The sequence below is a fragment of the Clytia hemisphaerica genome, unplaced genomic scaffold, assembly GCF_902728285.1.
Source record: "Clytia hemisphaerica strain Z4C2 unplaced genomic scaffold, Clytia hemisphaerica genome assembly, whole genome shotgun sequence".
NCBI classification, from domain to species: Eukaryota; Metazoa; Cnidaria; class Hydrozoa; order Leptothecata; family Clytiidae; genus Clytia; species Clytia hemisphaerica.
Window position 1 is genome coordinate 831,400 of NW_027104101.1, and position 20,241 is coordinate 851,640.

Sequence of the window (20,241 nt, forward strand, 5' to 3'; positions counted from 1 at the left end):
CCCATTAGGTTAAAAGGTCGTATAAAATACTCTCGCTAATATGAATCTTTCTGTAATTTGAAGAGAAGTTTTGAACCCTTGCAGATCGAATTAGAGAGAGTCAACTACATTTATAATCCAAAGGCTGCGGTATTACATATTACAAATTTAAATTGAATATTCAAATTATGCACCAACATATACCATAGTTATAATATATTAAATCTTCTTTCAGTGAAAAGACATTATAAACAGTACCATAGCTACCGGGGGAGGGGTTGGAGCTAGACCTCAGTCCCCCCTTCCCCAATAAACCTATGACCCCCTATGACACTGATAAAACCTTGCTTGAAACTTTTTGTCCCTTCTCTCTCTCTACAGATATTCGTCAAGAAAATTGTTACGCCAAATACGATGGTTTTGAATGTAAGATGGCATTGATGCAGAAGATGAACAAGTCACAATGTTGTTGTGGAATGGAAAACATGGGATTGCGTGCATGGGGTGACTCTTGCATGGGTTGTCCTATGGAAGGTATGGTTCTCAAATTTTGGGAAATTCTTTTGGTTCATTCTGCTTTGTCAGCATAAAGATAAAGTAATATCTTTTAAGGTCCTATATATCTATTGGTCATTAAAATAATGCCGTGTGCCGTGCTAATAATAGTGATAGGCCATTAAGAATCTTGTAGAAGATCTGAGTTAGACTGAACAGTAACGGTTTGAAAAAAGCTGAAATATTATAATAAAACTCTAAATCTGTAAAATGTGATTGATTATCTTCTGGGAATTTAGTCTAGAAATCTTCTTCCTAGTACATCTATAACTACAGTAACCTGCTTCAAACAGTGTAACCTTTAGTCTAGCAAGCTAGACGACTAATTTATACATAGTAGAAATAAAGCAAAAAGTAATGAAAGGAACAATTTTATACAAACTAAATCCCGTATTATTATTATTAGTATTGGTATTATTAGTATTACACGCATTATAAACGACTCCAGTCTATGTAACCTTTTGAAAAAAAAATTAAAACTTCTCTCTTAGGAACTGAGGAATACAAAGCAGTTTGTAAGTTCGGTGCCGGCACAGATAAGGATGGAAATGATATCAACGAATGTCTCAATAATATGGGCATCAAGATCGGAATGTGTACCAATGGTAAATGTGTCAATATGGCACCTGGATACAAGTGTAGATGTAACCCAGGCTTTAAGAATCAAGAAGACGACGACCACGTCTGTGAAGGTAAGTTTATCATTCAACTATCATCCATAAGACCATGTTTAGACATTAAGGTTTCGCCTCGGTATGGCTTTTTTCGGAGCAAGAAAACGGAGCAGTTCCGTTCCGATGAAAATAATGGAGCGAAACTTTTCTGATCAATTTTGCTTTGTAACGTCTTCTTTTCTGAGATTACAAACTTTTGGTGTCCACACGGTGTTTTGGAACCATTTCATTTCGAACTGTAATGTCTGAACTATTGCAGCTATCATGAGGGGTCTGGTAATGAAATTACAGTTGACGCTCTCTAATTCGACGTTCTACTATTCGATAGGCTCCCTTATTCGATGAAACTTAAAGTCCCCGTCAACAAGAAACTCTCATAAACGACGCTCCCATATTCGATAAGCTCAGTTATTCGATGAAAATTCAATTCCCCTTGAAGATCGAATTAGAGAGCGTCAACTGTACGTCAAAATTCTTTGTTTTTGTGAATTTCTCAATGTACAATGACTTCAGACGTTTTGATAGCATTCCTTCCTGCTAAACTCGAACCCATTCTCCTCGCGCTCTAAAGGCTGTTTATTTCTCAAAATTCTTCCCAGTAACTATGTAGATTTACGCTAAGAGCAGGTTTTAGTTGGACATTGAATTATCCAACCAAGTCTTTAGAAATCCAATTTATTGCTCTTTTTGGTTGTTATTTGGAAATTTTTCATCCTACTTTCCTGGCTTGCTTTTAAAAATACTAGATGTCTTTTCTTAAGTTTATATTTACCCTTTTTTTTATTTTTCTAGACATCAACGAATGTAACGACGCAACGAGTTGTATTGGAGGAACGTGTGTCAACATCCCTGGATCATACAACTGCGAATGCCCTTCAGGTAAATCCTTCTCACTTCTTATTTACTTGTAAAGTTAGCGAGCACCTCGCCAAAAACCGGGATTTTTGTGACCAAAGTGTGTATTTTGATGATAGTTTTTCTGTAGAGCGATTAAACAACCCATGGTAGATTCTGGATGATGGGGAGGTCATCGTGCTTGCAACTCTTAAGCGGAAAAAGTCAAATAGTTTAAATAAGCTTTAGCGATTAACATCTTTCAATGTTTTCAACTTTAACTGAATCTATACTTTAGGATTCACCATATCACAATAATTTTTTTTTGATGATTTAAAGAACAGAAGTGTTGCTTTTAGGTTTCACTTCGAAGAGAGTCATGAAATTGTTTGAGAGCATTAACATATAGCAATAAGTATTCAAGTAGAAACTCATCTTAGCATTTGATTGATCTTTCTTTAAAAAAATAATTTACTCACACAGGATTTATCTTCAACCGAGCTTCAAAGAGTTGTGAAGATATTAACGAGTGTGACGGAGAAACACCGTGTAACTTTGGACGTTGTGTGAACACTGAAGGTTCATTCAAATGTGAATGTGAAGAAGGATCAACACTTGTTGGTAACACTTGCATCGGTAAGATCATCACTTTAAAAGTTTTTCTATCTTGTTTTCGAATTTGCCCAGCTTCTTTGGGATTTGTGGCTTTCAAACTAACCAACTCTTAACTGAAAAGTTCTTGAAAATATATGACAGTGTTGCAACCAAATTTGGTGAATCTGGACGGAACATACCAAAATCAGACATATATTTTACGAGGTTCTTCCAAGGCTTATAACCTAGGACAAAAATCCAAGTGAAGAATCTCAACTTTGCAGATTTTCGTCTACGACAAAAAAGTTGCAGCTCTGACATACACTGGCTACTTCAAAACTTTCTTTTCTTATTCGTCTTTTCCTATATACCAATAGATAACCGTCGAAGCAGTTGCTATGCAGCCGTTATTGCAGGGCAATGTAACAGTATCATTGCCATCGACACTTCAAAGAGCGAATGTTGTAACTCTGGGCAAGGAAAAGCTTGGGGAATCAACTGTGAGAAATGTCAAGAGGTTGATCCAGAAGTCACGAGATGTCCAAAAGGATATCGACAACAAGGAGACCAATGTGTTGGTAAGAATTTCAATGAATGTTTTTCCACTGTTGTTGAGCACCGTAAGTTGGTCTAATGTCGACATCCCTCATCTAATTCCGACACCCTTTTTAGAGATTGAAAAGTAAGGAGATCGGAATCGCTGATGGAAACTCAATTTTTTGCTTAACGGTCAGGGAGGAAAAAATCTTTGTCCATCAGAGATTCCTACCTTCCTACTATTCTTATCTCTAAAGGTAAAGAAGGGTGTCGGGATTAGAAGAGGGATGTCGATATTAGACCAACTTACGGTAGTCCACTCACTGTGATATAAAAGTTATTTGATTTCAATGTATTTAAATGTCACTTGTCGTTTGTCTGAAATGAATTTCTGCACGATCCTTAGATCCATATCAACTTTGCGTTGCATGGTTTTCTTAGCCTCGTTAATTTCAGATATGAATGTATTGTCTTGACCAAGTTTTAAACCATGTTTGCTCTGGCCTTGATATTAAATAATGCTTTTGCATGTTCTCCAATATCATCTGCATGAATTAATGAATTAATTTTCACATCGTACATTAATATTGATCATGAATTTTTGCACAAGTTTAAAACTACTCTTAGGTGACTACTAAACGGGCTTGCTAATTTTTGAGTTTCTTATCTTGCTCTAAATAACATGGCTTTAGTCTATGATAACCTTTTTTGGGGGTACTTAGAGGTACAAAAAGTATGTTTGCTATTAAAATGTTTTTGCTTGCATGTTTTTCAATAATTTGCATGACTTTCCTTTGCGCCACCCCTCACAGATATTGATGAATGTAAATTCGCAAGCACGTGTCCAAACGGTCGTTGTATTAACACAGAAGGAGGATTCAAATGCGAGTGCAGAAACGGATTTGCACTCAGCTCTGATGGTAAAGCATGCGTCGGTAGGTCACTGTTTTAACGTCTCTGTAAAGACCGTTTAAATGAATCACACGCCATTAGAAATTGCGTGTACTCATCTGATACAGTTTAGCTTTAAAGAAGGATACAGTAATAAACCCTATGTATATTTGCATTTTGTCCATTTTTGCATGCTTAAAATCTCAACACAGGATATTCATGATATGCACCATTGCAATGTCTTCTGACATTATATCACGGAGCCAAAAGCTGATTGGTTGTAATTGACGTAAGATCAGTAATTACGTCACTTTTAACCAATCAGCTGCTGTTTCCGATGAAGACTTTGCAATGGTGCATGTCATGAATAGACAGAAAGTCTGTAAGTATAATCCGCCAGCTATCATCTGGATAAGGCATTTAACAAGCTTTTTATTTTCAATGTTTTTGTTAGTGGAAGGAAAAGGTTTTCCCTAAATAAGGTCATACCGATCAGTTTAGATCATTAGATAAAAGTTGACGGGTCATACGATAGGTTTCCAAAATTTATGTTCCCAGAGAGTTAAAACGTTTGGGATACTTGAATAAACATGAAGTTTCACTCAATGTTTTCTATCACTATCAGACATGCGCACTGGATTATGTTACCGTGAAGTGTCACGTGACGTGTGTGGTATGGCCATGGAAGAAGAGAACTTCAGCAAAATGAATTGTTGTTGTTCATCCTTCGGAAGAGCCTGGGGATCACCCTGTGAAATCTGCCCACTTACAAACTCAGGTAACGTTCATGTTGTTTTTGTTAGGAAAATGTCTGCCTCTTAGTAAGATTCAGTATTGTATGCTTAAGATTCTATTGTTTTTCATATATAATCTTCCAATTGTGGATTTGTACTATTAGAGACTTTTTCAAGTTATCACACGAATATTACTAGGCAAGTATTCAACTTATTTGCTTTTTCAAGGACACCATGGCTGGTTTTAATCAAGGGGATTTTTATTAACACGAAATTTTTCAATTCGTGTTAATAAAATGACTAGTAATATATAAGGTAACATCGAATATTTACAGTTGTTCATCAAATTGTTTGATGAAAAGGTTAACACAAAATAACATTTGGAATGGAAAGTGACGTTCCCTAGATATCTGATATCCTTAGAAACCTTTTTGAAAGACCACTACAAAAAAATCTTTGTTCCAGCAAAGTTTTAGAAAAAATGTCATTCTTTTTGTAGCTGAACACAAAGAACTTTGTGATTCATCCGTGGGTGCACGAAATGAAACAGACGGAGGAACTTCAGGAATGAAAGAATGCGAATTGAAAGGAATGTGTAAGAATGGAAAATGTATCGAAACTGAAGATGGAAAAGCTAAATGTGAATGCAAAACTGGTACGTTTCTAATGACTATCATAACTCGCCCTTCTAAATCTTGCCATATTCCCCAGCTTCTATACTAATATCATCTTGACTGTCTATAATTTTGATGCGAGTAGCTTTATCCAAGGAATATCATGCTTAATCTAAGCTGACTTTAATAGCGGACAGCTTCTTTTTTGAATTTTGAAATCTTTTCGATGCATAACAAGTGCGTTAGGTTTTCCCAGCGTTAAAAGGTTGTTCATATTTTCTTGTTGTAGATGTTTGTAGCAAACCAAACTCATTCAATAAATGTGGTGTTGCGTTAGGGGTGTTACTCTCCTTGAAGAATCTTTGCCCATCGCTTGTCTATGTACAAAGAGTGTGTCTGAGCTTTTAGCTTTTTGTCTGAACTTAATAAACTTCTAAAATAAAGGAGTATAAGTTTGAGATAGGTAAAAGATAGACTAGTAAAATAAAGCAAAAGCAGACTTATTTTATCTTGTAGAAAACCAACCTTTTAAAAATTCTCATCTCAGGATTCCATACGGACGCTAGTGGAACCATGTGTATCGATGTTGACGAATGTTCTATTTCGAAAGGAATTTGTGGACCAGGAAAATGTATTAACACTGAAGGATCATTCCAATGTAAATGTTTTGAAGGATATCGAAATGCACCCATGATGGAGATGTGTATTGGTAAGTTTTTGCTCTCCTCCATCGACAAATGCGAGTTTATAAGTGGGTCCATTTTGCTCTCCTCCCTCCTAAAAGCACCAAAATACCGTCGTCTGTTTATGTGAGCAAAGGCGAAATAGAGAGCCTTACATCAACTATCGACTTTGTTTTGCATCGACTTAGTACCGTCGCCTTCTATATCCTCCGATATATAAATTCGCTTCTATATCGCCGGCAGTCCTGTTGAAGATTTTTCAGAATTTCTGGCCAAATAACAAGCCTTCTGGTGTACTAGGATTTTGAAATTTACGTTTAAATAATTCTTTTATAGATATTGATGAATGTAAGATGACCTTGAAGAACGGGCGTTTCCCATGTTCGGGCGGAAGATGTGAAAACACGCCCGGCTCATACAAATGTATTTGTCCCGATGGTTTGAGAACGATGGGTGAAGATGCTGCTTGTGAAGGTTTGTTGCCTCGATTATTAATCACGTTTTTGTGTCAATCTTCAAAACTTTTCAAATTAATCGAGACAAATTTCTTGACACGTGCTCCCTTTCTAATGTAATTTCGCTTCACTTATTATACTTATTGCATCTATTCGAAATTCTCTGCTTCTCTTCCAGTCTAATAGATTTTTCTAAAAAAAGCGAAGCATTGTGGGATTGTTTCGGGAATATTACAATAGAATTTCCTTCAAGAATTTTCTTATTTCCTTAGAGATTTCTATTGTTATACTCCCGAAACAATCCCACAATACATCGCTTTTTTAGAAAAATCAAAAACTCCGATAAGATCTATTCTAAAAAAGTAGATGAACAAGTTTTAAAAATTCCTGTTTTCAACTATCCATCTCTACGTGATAGCAAATACCTTTTTAGCTGCTATCTTAAACAACTCAATATTCATTCAATTCTAGACATTGACGAATGTGCTGAAAACCCAAACATTTGTCCGAACGGTCGATGCCAGAACTTCCGTGCTGGATACCAATGTATATGCAACAAAGGATACCGAGAATCACGGGATATGAAGCAATGCATCGGTAAGTGATCATGTTTTTTTGAATATCCATAATATGTACCAGTAGCGTAGCCAAGAGGGCCGCAAAATTTGTGTAGGAGAACAGATTTTTATGACATTGTAATTATCTATTCATGGTTTTAAAAGATCATTATAATCCCATAAAAATCTGCTCTCCTACACAAATTTTGCGCCTTTCTCTTGACTACGCTACTATGCACCATTTTGAGTGCTATGATTTCATAGGTTTTATCTTAATACCAATTCCCCATGCAGGGATGGTGCATCTCTCTCTCTACTACGTTTTCAACCCAATCTGTCATTTGAAACCAATTAGCTGACTTAGAAGTGACGTAATGTCAGAAGAAGACATTGCCATATCCTAATGAGAAGTTACACAATTTCGTGAAGACAGTGTAGTGGTGTATATCATGATTCATAGCAATTTTGATTCAATACGACCATCAACCCAAATAACAAATAGATTGTCGTTAGATTTCACACTATCAAAGGTCAAACCTTAAACAACCCTAGCCTTGAAACTTACTCCCTACTTCTCTCTTCTAGATGTGAACGAATGCGACACAGACAACGGAGGCTGCGAATATAGTTGTGAAAACACTGGTGGTAGTTATCTTTGCGGTTGCCGACCAGGTTATGAATTGAATGCTGATAGACGAACATGCAGAGGTAAGTCGGTGCATTCAAATTCGGCAAATACAACAAACCAATCCATGGCGTATTCTTTAGAAAATCGTCTTTGCGGCACGTTTGCCAGGCCTGTATTTTAAAGCACCACGAGACCCATAAAAAGCCTGATATGGGATCAAGATTTGTATTCAAAAGGGTCAAATAAGGTCAAATGCATTATATTCAAGTTAATGAACGCTACACCTCATACTATTGGTGCACCTAAAGAAACAATAAAGTTTTTATTCGATTAAAAAGCCTTCTTCGACGAAGAACTCATTTCATATTTCCCAAAAGTATCTGTTGATTGACTGTGTCTAATGAATGATACAGTGGAGTCCCCAGCTGGCACACAACGTTGTTTCAACGTTTTCAACGTTTTTCTAACGTTCACAACGTCCATATAACGTTAGATGGACGTTGAAACAACGTTGTGTGCCAGCTGGGTCTCCACAACTCGAATACACGTACAAGTTAATTTCGAGCTATGGAGTAAGGTTTATAGGGCATTGTTAACTGAAGGAAACAGAAAACTTATTTGGATTAAAGAGACATTAAAGTTAAAGAGGTCCGAGTTATTTCACTGTATATTATTTTACGAGTTGCTATTTTCGTTGATCATTTTTAAGCGATGCTACAAGACTTTCATTATACTTTTTGATTTGAATTCTTTAGACGTTGACGAATGTGACCGATTCGCGCCATGTGGTGCTGGAAACAAATGCGACAATCTGATTGGTTCTTATGTTTGTACTTGTAACCCTGGTTACCGTGCATCACCTGATTCAAGAGCATGCGTAGATGAAGGTACATACAAGTATTTTTAAATCTATTGCATATTGTAAGATATTGCATTGGCTCTGGTCACTATAAAAAATTTTCGCAATTTTATGCGAGAGTCAGAAAATCGGCTTTAAGGTATATACATGAAAGATTTCCTGGTTCCCCCGGAAAAATCCTACCCGAAAATCCCCCTTGGTGAATTCCCACCCATAAACATTTGAATTTACACCCTATTGAAGGTTTCTGATTCATCTCTGTTCATAATGTCCAATGGTTAGCAATTTAGAAAAAGAACGCTTGCGGTGATGGTGGAGTTAACTCTTTTGTTTCTCTTTAGATGAATGTTTGATTTTACCGAACGCTTGCGGTGATGGTGGACAATGTGTGAACACAGCTGGTTCTTATGAATGTCGATGTTTTGAAGGCCATCGATTGGATCGTGCTATGATGATGTGTTTCGGTAAGTTTAGCCATTCATGTTTTAGTTTAGTCAAGAAACTTTAAAACTTTAAAGCTTTGATTAAGCTTCCCATTTCCGCACTAAGATCTTGTTGCTTTCCCGGAATCTTTCCGCTATTTATCCCGGGATAACCGACATGAGATCGGAAAGGGTTTGTTTCTAAAGGTACGGAAAATTTTGTGTTTACTCACGGAACTTCGTAACTTTCCAAAGCTTATTTTTCAACTACCAGAAGTCCTGGTCTGCGTCGCAAGAAAACACAGACACGTACACACTCGCTACTAGATTGAGCTAAACTGTCTTCTTCTTCTTTTATTTTCAGATATTGACGAATGTAAAGAGAAGCCACAAGGAGGATGCCACCCTGATGCTTATTGTAATAACAATGTCGGTTCATTCACTTGCCGATGTAAAACTGGGTAGGTTTTCATTCTCCTCCTTCTCTCTGAATCTCTTTTCTTCCATCCATTCTAAGTAAGACTCTTTTCTTTCTTCTTGCTATTCCTAGCATACCTCTTAATATATAAAATGTAAATAGCTTCATCAGGCTGGGCCTACTTTATACCATACATTTCTATGCTGAGGAGGTCTTGCTAGGGAAAGGTTGCCCACTGGATTTTCAATCTCATTTTATTGACTACCCTGGATTTTCAACCTCATTTTTTTTACCACCCTGGATTTTCAATCTTATTTTACTGACCACCCTAGATTTTCACACTCGAAAAACCAGAACTCTCTGGACTTTTTATTTTCCAGACCACCCTGGACGTCACACGTACTCATCATAAGGTGTGCAGACTATTTCTGGAATACATTACGAATACATATATTATGATTTCCATTCTTTATTTTTCTTTCAGTTTCGAAGGGAATGGTTTCTACTGCGAGGATGTGAACGAATGCCTAACAGGTCTTTCACTTTGCTCCGCTGACGCTGAATGTATCAACAATATTGGAAATTATACTTGCCGTTGCAAAGATGGTTTCCATGGAGATGGAGAAATTTGCATTGGTAAGCACTTTTTTGTTTCTTTAATCGATCGTGTTACAATGGGAAATAGTGTTACTAGCAAGAGTTACTTTTACCAGTGAGGGGGAGACATTTCGCCTTTTCTGTACATAGAAATTACACAAAGTAAAATCTACATCGCTACACAACTTTTCAAAGTGAATTAACTATTACTTTCATGAGTGTGAGGTAGCATTCATCACACCTAAATTGGTTCGACTTCCCCGTAGATCTTTAAAATATACGATGTGTTCCAAAAAGGCTGAACAATTTGTAATCTTATTTCAATTATTCTTAGCCCCGTTTAGGTAATGAGTTTTTGAGGATTTGCTTTTATAGATAAAAATGTGTCCGCTTTTTTTGGGACACACTGTACACGAAGTAAAATAAGAAAAAACTTAGGTGTCTGAATGTAACATTAGTTAAAGGAAGCTAGAATAAAAAAAGGAACTTTATTAATTCTTCTATTAAACCATTTCTCCAGATACCAACGAATGCTCAGAAGACCGAACTCTATGTCAACCAGGAAAATGTATGAATACACAGGGTGCTTTTGTTTGCGATTGTCCTGAAGGTTACAAATCGTCTCAAGATGGAAAGAACTGTATCGGTAAGTTGGCATACGCATGACGTCTTTTCAACGTCCATCTAGCGTCACTGACATCCATAAAACGTCTCAGCCGGGTTGGAATGTTAAAACGCTTGTCTCTTTTATGTGTGAAAAATCAAGTCTCCCTAGCGTCATTTACTTGTTGTATGACTTGGAATATGTGTGAAAAAAGCTTTTAAAATCTCTAAACTTTCTATACATTTCTTTGAATTGACGGGAGCATTTTTGCACTACACACTACACATTCTTAAAGCAACCTCAGTTCAGGGCTCAAGCCTGGAATCGCTGAGCAATCTACCTAGCTCGATTTCTGAGAGATAACCACTTCTAATATTATTCAATATTTATGCTTATTTGGTCGAGGACTATTGTTTGTCATATTTAAGTTATCTGAAAAAAAGTTGTGGTCTTTTACTCAGTAGCGTAGACAGGAGGGATGCAAAATTTGTGTAGAAGAGCAGATTTTTATGACACAGTAATTATATATTCATAATATGTAAAAATGATTTCCGTGTCATAAAAATCTGCTCTCCTACACAAATTTTGCGCTTCTCTTGTCTACGCTACTTTTTACTTGCTTAATGCCCTCGAAAATACCCATAAACAAACTTTTTATTTTTCGATATTTTGACAGACAAGAACGAGTGTATTGAAGAAGACGTGTGTGACCACGGAACATGTCGAAATTTGGAAGGAAGTTTCATGTGCGAGTGTGACAATGGATTCCAACCAAGTAGAAACAAACAACAGTGTGTTGGTAAGTTTGACCATGGATTAATGTTAGAATATTTCGTGTAATAAAATAAGCTTTCTTGTCCTGTTTTAACGATAAAACACTTCCTGTCATTGACCATCCACATTACTAATATGATGTTTATTTCTTCGTTTAACAGATGTGAACGAGTGTAAAACAACAGGAATGTGTCCAAACGGTGTTTGTAAGAACATGATGGGCATGTACAAATGTTTGTGTGATAAATCCAAAGGATTCATGCCAAATATGAACGAAACCGGATGCATTGGTATGTATTGCTACTCTACGGTCCCAATAAACGCTTATCAATTTTCGAAAACTTTTCGGACCCCTCTCCAACTCTTATTGGGACCCCCTTATTAGGTTTATTTATTTTGAAAAAATTATTCAGCCGAACAAGCTGGGTACTCTTGTCTCCCGAATAGACGCCCCCCCCGCTAATTGTTAAGAGAAAAAAATCCATCCCCCCGCTCTTATTAAGACCCCCCCTGCTAATTAAATTCGAATAATTAACAATTTTATCACAGTGTAGATAGACCTTGAACTTGTTAAATTTCCCTTTTTGTTAGTATTGGTTCTTATTTTACGTGTTCATTTGCTAAAATCTATTTTTTGTTGTTGAAATTGATACCAGTTGAAAAAATTATGTCTTCATATTACCCCCCCCCCCCTATTATTCCATCTCCCCCGCTTATTAGAATTTAGAAAATTTTCCTACCCCCTGTTTATTCGGACCCCCCCCCCGTCTATTCGGGAGACAAGAGTACCTTATTTTGGGGGTTTTTTAAAGGTACAATATCGGACCCTTCCCTTTTATTCGACCCCCTTTTACACACATTTATTCGGACCCTCCCTAATATTCGGGACCTTACCGTAGCCGTGGACATTCTTTTCTGTCTCAAAATAGTGAACTTTATTGCTTTAGTCACTCGAGTTTCTCAATCTCAGACGGTTTTCAAACTCAAATTATTCATATTGAATTCATCTTTCTTTTATAAGAACATTCAGAATTTTTGCAGCCTTCAATTGTTCTTAACTTTTTGAGCTTAAGCCTAAAAATATTCTTAAAATGTTCTTAACTTCAAATTTTAGGCAGTAATTTCAGTGCAATTTTCTTATAAATTGGGTGTTTTGAGTCCATAAAACCTCTTGTTATTTTGCATGTATTCTCCTAAAGTCACTGATACAATTCTTTCTCCGATGAATGCTCCCCAGCAGTCGAGTATCATGACAAACGAATTCCCTTTCCTGTCCTTTGATGTCAGGTCTCTCTTCCAGGCCTTTGCTGTCAAATACTGTCAGGTCCTTTGACAAGGTACCTGAAAATGCGTAAAACTTGAGATGTTCGATTTTTTATTTTCCTAAGATATGCGAATGGGTACCTGCTTGAGTAACAACTGTGAAGGCAATGATTTGATTGAAAAGCCAGTGATGAAACAAGAGTGTTGTTGTGTAGATAACCATGGTATTGCTGGTTGGGTAGACAATGCAAATGGTGTTTGTGAAAAATGTCCATCAGCCGAAGACAATCAAGGTAGAAGCAAAATTATATCATTAGGCGAAAATTTAAAAAAATGTAGTGTTTCCAGAATGCGGGTGAAGGAAAAAAGCTCTCATGCGGCCGGCCGGAAAAGGTTAATTTTTTGCTATTTTATATAACTTAAGATCATTGAAATATAACTTTGAAGATAACTTTTATGTACTGTAAACAGTATGAATTAAGCCTTGAATACTAATGTATCAACTACTAACAAAGTCTGCGGCCAGGTCAGAAAATTATTTTTCACCCGGCCGGTTTCCGGAAACACTACATTTTTTTATTTTCGCCTTATCTTATTCCCTTCACTTTAATTATTTAAAATATCTTCATCTCAAAAAACATCTAAAAGTACATTACTCAAAATTTCATGGTCATTATCTTCCTTTCACTTCAGTTTTCGGAGCTAAATTTGCCAGCTTAGAAGTATTTAGATTTTCTTTGAGCGTTTATTGTGCATATCTTTATAACGGTATTTCTATCATCGAATTCTATGTATACAATTGACCCTGTATATTATAATACCAGGAGTCGAACTGAAGGGTTGATTAAAAAGATCACCTCAAGGTTAGACTTTTAAAGCTAATCTACCATCAACTCTAGCTAACCCTTCGACTTGAATTTTTATGTATTTAAAACTGTTTTGTAGCTGAATTAAAAAATCAGTCAATTGTAGCCTTACTGAAAATGGTCATTACATCTGTAGTGAACACAAGCAAACTTTTTTACTCTATCTCTAATAGCTGAATTCAAGTCGTTATGTCCAGGAGGACCTGGTACAGTCACCAATGAAAACACAACAATGATAAAAAAGATTGACAGTTGTAAACTGTTTAAAAACTATTGTACCGGTGGCCGTTGTGATAGCAATGGAAAAGATGGACTGTCTTGTGATTGCCCTACTGGTTATTTTTACAATAAATTCACCAGACAGTGCAATGGTAAGAAAATTTTACCTACAGACACCTTATAGGTTACTTACTGCTTGAAAGTTACTTGAGATTGATTTTTTTGATATCGAGACCACCCAGGACCATGCCTTTCTATAATTTTTTGAAATTTTCAGGCTTGGTCAAGTTACGGAAAACTAGTAGGAAATCCGCCATTATGAAAGAGTCCGTTTGAATTTGAAATGCAAATTGCGTATACGCTAGCCGAATATGTTCTTCCTAAATAGCTTGATTTAAGTCTAACTGGGTAACAAACAACAAAAATAAAATAAACTCTATTTTTGAACTTAAAATGCATGGGGCATTTACAAGTGCAAGTTTCCCCTCTATAAACTCTCCTTAAAAATTTCTACACTGATTCTGCACTCTACACCGATATCACTAGTCTAGCAAGCTAGACGACTAATTATACAGAGTAGAAATAAAGCAAAAAGTAATGGAGGGGACAACTTTAGTTTATACAAACTACTAAATTCCGTAACAATAATCGTATTATCATATAACGCCTATACTACTGTATTACACGCATTATAAACGACTCCAGTCTACTTTTATGTCCAATTCTATCTCTCAGATATTGACGAGTGTGACACTCCCTACAAATGCGGAGAAGGTGGCAAATGTACGAACACGCAAGGCTCACATATTTGCGAATGTGAAGATGGTTATACAAACGTGAACAACTTCTGCAAAGGTTAGTTTCATACATTTCCTTATAAAATGCTTTCTCATTCGGATTAATTTTCTGCTAATTGGTGAACGATAAACCATGTATTCAACGTGAAAAATCGAATATCTGCTTAATATTTCTCCTCCAAAAGGTTTCTTTAGTTTTTGAGATATGATATATTTAGCTTTGCAATTTATATCGATGACTGTTTTTTTTTTCAAAGCCCATACTTTATAGATGTTAGGCAATTCCATTAAATTTCCAGCCCTGGCAACGTTCATCCACCCCCTGTGTTGATATAAAATGGAATGTCCCATTGTGAGAACTAAAAATTATACTTTTCTTTGTAGATTTCCGAAAGTATCAATGTTACGTACCATCAGTGAACCCGGCTGGTAACTGTTCAGTTGCTTTGAAGCAAGAAGCAGACAAAAAATACTGTTGCTGTTCACCATCTTTTGAAGGTGCTAAATATGGTGATAGTTGTGAAGCATGTCCACTTCGTGAAAATGAAGGTAAGTTCGATCATAGAAATGACACATAACGTTCTTTCAACGTTCATCTGACGCTGGAACAACCTTTTTGTGTTCTAGCTGGTATAGAAATTGAATTTCTGACGCTACTTCAAACTCTAATAGGGAATCTTGCTTCTTCGAATTACAGAAGTAATCGAAATATAAAGAGCATTTTTATGAGTTTTGCGTGAGAATTAGTTCGAATTTTAGGGAGATTTCTGTAATAGACGATCGAATATCGATAATGTAGATGTGTGAAGCATTACTATAGATTTAAATTAAATTACCAGCACTTTTACATTTAATGTAACATTAGAGATCCCATGTCCTTATTCTTCGACCCCCCTTCTTTGACTTTGACTGGTGACACAGTTAAGTTACTATTGTTTGTTGTGTTTAAAACCAGCTGAACGACTATCAAAGCACATGTTCCAAGTTTTCAAACAATGCATCCGTTGTTGAACCCAATTTTTCGGCTGGGTAATCTAATAAATACACAAGAACGACAAAAGAAACTTGATAAAGATCTGCTAAAGATTGAAATATTGTTAAAAGAAAATCTGTTTTTATGTTCTGAACACAAGAGCGACAAAATACTTATTTAAAGGTTTTCTTTTTAAATAAGAGTGATATCGTTTGCTTACACGTCCATTTTAATTCACAAGCTTTTTAACATTGAATTGACACGGATGTGGAGCAAGATTATTCAGAAAGAGGAAAAGAAAAACATTTCTTTGTTTATATCAGCATAATATAACAATAGCAAGACACTGTCCTGATATGAAATATGTCTCTGATATGAAACGGAAACACTTATGTAAAAAGAAAACCTTTAAATATTTATCGATTCTTTTCGTTTTAAGATGCCCATAATGCTTTGTGTATTGGAAAACCCAAGGAGAAGGAAAGAGAAACCACTGAAGGAAAAGTTGTCAAACCCACTGAAAAACCAGGTAAAACTTTGTTTACTTGTTCTGTCATAGTTTATTAAAGCATAATACTGAGCATTTAATGTTGGCTTATAAGAAAAAAAGCCAACAATCCACCTTTTAGCAGTCGGAACCACTACATGGAAATGGCAACTATTGCCTTAACGGGAAATACTTCCCGAACGGGAAGGTGAAAATAACCCGAAAAGAAAACTGTTTCCAGATTGAAAATTTCATCACTTTTCTGTTTCCCGTTTTGGTCAAGAACTTTTCATCGTTCCCAAACGGTGAAATAAAATTTTGTAAACAAAGCAGATTTTTGTTTCCCGATCGAGAAAAAATTTCCAAATAGGGAAGTTTTTAATTGGGAATGGGGAAAGTAGAATTAAGAAGCGATTACCCGGTGGGTTTCTTTCGTTAAGGCAATAGTTGCCATTTCTATGTAGTGGTTCCGACTGTTTTAGCTTTTCAGTCGACAGAATCGGAAGGCCCCGGTGTACGGGAACTTAAAATTCAATTCGTTTAAAATCTGATCAGTTGCTGAATGAGTCCTACAGTTGGAACCTTTAATACTGAAACATAAATGGATATTTCTCTGATTATCTTGTGAATGTTTGTAGTCTTTATTCTGGATCTTTTTTTCTTGCAGTCGTCATCAAAGAGACGAATAGTGTTTGCAAAGCAGTAGCTGAAGGAATTTTGTGTGAGAATGGAAAATGTATTGATACAGATGATGGTAGTTTCAGATGCGAATGTAACGAAGGTTTTGAAGTTGTCAAAGTAACTGGAGGTGAAAGGTGTAAAGGTAAAACCAAAATTTGCCCGCTTCACAAATGTTGCTTAAATTTCAACGTTTAGAGGTTTCCGAGGTTTGACAAGGTTAACGAGAAATCCGCTATTATCGTAATGTAAGGTAACTTTCAAATTAAGATGGAACTTTTTATTTGTTTTGGAGGATTGATTTTATAATGAATACTTATTGATCATGACTATTGTGAAATCGATAGGTAGACTTCTGTAAATTTTAGATTTCTTGGTTATCCACGCAAAAATATCAAGCCTTCGTGTATAATAATATTTTCAGCTATCTATGTTATTTTTTACTTCCAGCCGTTGCAACATACGAGAGCTGTTACTTGGATCAATTCTGTTTGTCTTCATCTGGTAACATCTCCAAATCTTCATGCTGTTGCGAACAACCTGAATATTCTTTCGGAAACTGCTTCCCATGTCCTATCAAAGGAGAAGGTACATGAAAATTGTTATGATAAGTTTATTCAAAACCAGTAGCGTAGAAAGGAGGGGCGCAAGATTTGTGTAGGAGAGTAGATTTTTATGACACAGTAATTATTTATTCATAATATAAAAAATAATTGCCGTGTCATAAAATCTGCTCTCCTACACAAATTTTGCACCCCTCTTGGCTTAGCCTGTTAGACAAAGAAAACATTTGGTTTGTGGGAAGGCACTGGCTACTCTTGGCTACGCTACTGCAAAACTTTAATTCCCTTTGACTGTGTGGACTTTCTTTCCTACCATTCACCATGTAGAACCATCTCAGAGTAATAAGTATATTATTCACTTATATAATTCACTTGAGAGTGGTTAGCAAAAAAAGTGTAACTACATTCTTAAAGAAGAGGACGTATTTTTATTACTCTCGGGTACTTAATAGCCGTCCCCCCCGCTAATTAATTTTTGGGAAAATGTTTTTGAAAGTTTCCTTTTTGTCCTAATTCAGCTGTATTAGCCTCATTTTCAAAAATTTTCCACACAGGACATTTTTATTCCAACCCCCCCCCCCCGCTTATTAAGTTTGGAGATTTTTTTCCAACCCCCCCCCCCGCTTATTCCAACCCCCCGGCTATTAGGTACCCGAGAGTAAATGCTGTAAGGTGTAAAATGTACATGTTTTCTATTAAAATCGCCTGAAAGTCAAACTTGCCCTCGTTCAGAAGAGGAAAGCATTAAATAAGTGCGTACGGGTCTGACAGTCTGACAAAGTCGCATTTGTATTTTGGTGTTCATGAACCCCCCCCTCCACACTTCCTACTCTACCCTGAACTTTCGATCTTCTTTCTTTAGCCGCTTACAGAGCTTTAGTTTGTAACGATGATAAAAAAGTCGTCCCCATTGGAGTCACGAACGACACGACGGTCCTCAAGAAAATCAATGAAACTATTGAAGAAAACAAAAAGATTGTCGAGGAAAATGAAAAAGCGAAGGAAAATTTGAAAACCACTGTTGCACCTACTACTGGCCCAGGTAAACGACGTTTCTCATGAAGGCCACTGAAAATGTCCATTTGTTTTTTGCTCATTATTATCCTTTAAAGAAATCAAAAGCTGCTCTCAAAACTATTGAAAAAAATGTTCTTTTCTACTCAGGATCAAAATTTAGTAGCTGTAAATTTGCTTTAAGATTGTACAGAATTGAAAGACCAAGAAGGGTAGCTGTTTGCCATATAAAACTTTCCAGGTCTCAGTATACACGCTTTTTTATTTAAAAGAACAATTTTTTAAGAACACTAGCCTCAGATATAGGCCCTCAAAATAATAGCTCTAATGTTTGTAACAACAGAAATTTAAGAACATCTCAAGCTCGCCTAAAATTTGCTGGTTCTTATAAAAAAAGCGTGTATTATATATTAGTGTCCCTGTATTTTTGTTTCTTTATAAAGACAAAGTTCACGTATTTTGAATATGATATGCAACACTGGAGAGTCTTCTGAGAATTTTCAAAAATTTCCACTCAATACGTCACTTTTTCTATTGTTTAAGTGACGTATTGGGTGGAAAATTTTGAAAATTCTCAGAAGACTCTCCAGTGGTGCATATCATGAATATGATATTTTCGGCGGTGTTAAGAGTAAGGTTTATGTTTATTTTCAGGAACAACCACAGATAAGATTGAAGAGACGAATAGTGTTTGCAAAGCAGTAGCTGAAGGAGTGTTGTGTGAGAATGGAAAATGTATTGATACAGATGATGGCAGTTTCAGATGTGAATGTAACGAAGGTTTTGAAGTCGTCAAAGTTGCCGGGGGTGACAGATGTAAAGGTAAGGTTGCATTGTCAATAAAACGCACTTTTTAAACCCTCACAGACATGGTGGAGTTAACTTTTTGACTAAGACTGCATATCTTTTTATGTCCAACTCATGGTTGGATTGTCCAAATTCTAACTCCACTTTGCAAAGGCAATCAGAAACAGTTACAACCGTTGTTAATAACAGACACCCAATTTCTGTTGTTTTCTCTGTTCTTCCTTTATAAATTTCAGTTTGACGTGAGTTATGTAACTTTGGCCATTACGTAATAAAACATTCGATTACATAAGCAATCGACTCTACAAAGTCTGCCGTAAATGGCGGAGTGTCGCTAGCTTACGTAAATTTTAGCGAAACCTGAAAAACCTTGAATATATGTTAAACCCAATCCTGAAATAACCTCTAATATGTTTTTTTACTTTTTACAGCCAAGGCGACATTCGAGTTGTGTTATGTTGATGGCTTGTGTGAAGATGGTAGCCTCGGTAACATCACCAAAGCCTCTTGTTGTTGTGAAAGTCCTGAGCGAGCCTTTGGCAATTGCAATGGTTGTCCTGTGTTGGGAGAACGTAAGCTTTTAACCTATTAATATCAATAAGTGGTAAACGTTGAAGTGACTTTCCCTTGAAATTTTTTAAAGACTATATTTCGAACAGATCACTTTCGATCTACTGTTAAACTATCCCTTTAAAAGAGAAAAAAGAGACTTTCAGAGACTTCGGTAGACTGAGCTGACATGCAACGTCAAAACATCGCTAATCTTAACTCGCATAACACCCATGTGTCATGTTAGATAAACTTCGAGACAATGTTGTGTGCAAAGTGGGACTAAACAAGACTGTTGATCATTTAGTTACTACCTAATTAATACTTCAATGTTATCTTTACAGCCGCTTACAGAGCTTTAGTTTGTAACGATGATAAAAAAGTCGTCCCCGTTGGAGTCACGAACGACACGACGGTCCTCAAGAAAATCAACAAAACTATTGAAGAAAACAAAAAGATTGTCGAAAACAATGAAAAGATTAGAAACCAAACAGGAGGTATGATATATCATTCCAATTTGTTTACTACAAAGCTTTGATCATTTTCCTGAAAAAACAATTCCTGGTGAACGTAAAAACATACAGGGTTGAAAATGGAGGTGTAGAAATCTAATTGA

The 20,241-nt window shown here is 36.2% G+C and overlaps 1 protein-coding gene across 1 annotated transcript in view; it reads left to right on the forward strand.

Moving 5' to 3' along the window:
• Positions 1–20,241, forward strand: part of LOC136813030 (fibrillin-1-like) — a 54,268-nt gene that overhangs the window by 18,648 nt on the left and 15,379 nt on the right. The window contains 30 exon segments of the mRNA XM_067069540.1: positions 361–513; positions 1,026–1,226; positions 2,001–2,087; positions 2,526–2,678; positions 3,014–3,214; positions 3,986–4,108; positions 4,690–4,842; positions 5,298–5,453; positions 5,960–6,121; positions 6,432–6,569; positions 7,022–7,147; positions 7,693–7,815; positions 8,491–8,622; positions 8,936–9,058; positions 9,381–9,477; positions 9,919–10,070; positions 10,552–10,677; positions 11,312–11,434; positions 11,571–11,699; positions 12,798–12,965; positions 13,712–13,909; positions 14,493–14,612; positions 14,939–15,103; positions 15,967–16,056; positions 16,682–16,837; positions 17,143–17,280; positions 18,118–18,297; positions 18,924–19,091; positions 19,508–19,648; positions 19,970–20,122. Of these exon segments, the coding sequence (XP_066925641.1) occupies positions 361–513; positions 1,026–1,226; positions 2,001–2,087; positions 2,526–2,678; positions 3,014–3,214; positions 3,986–4,108; positions 4,690–4,842; positions 5,298–5,453; positions 5,960–6,121; positions 6,432–6,569; positions 7,022–7,147; positions 7,693–7,815; positions 8,491–8,622; positions 8,936–9,058; positions 9,381–9,477; positions 9,919–10,070; positions 10,552–10,677; positions 11,312–11,434; positions 11,571–11,699; positions 12,798–12,965; positions 13,712–13,909; positions 14,493–14,612; positions 14,939–15,103; positions 15,967–16,056; positions 16,682–16,837; positions 17,143–17,280; positions 18,118–18,297; positions 18,924–19,091; positions 19,508–19,648; positions 19,970–20,122 (4,335 nt within the window).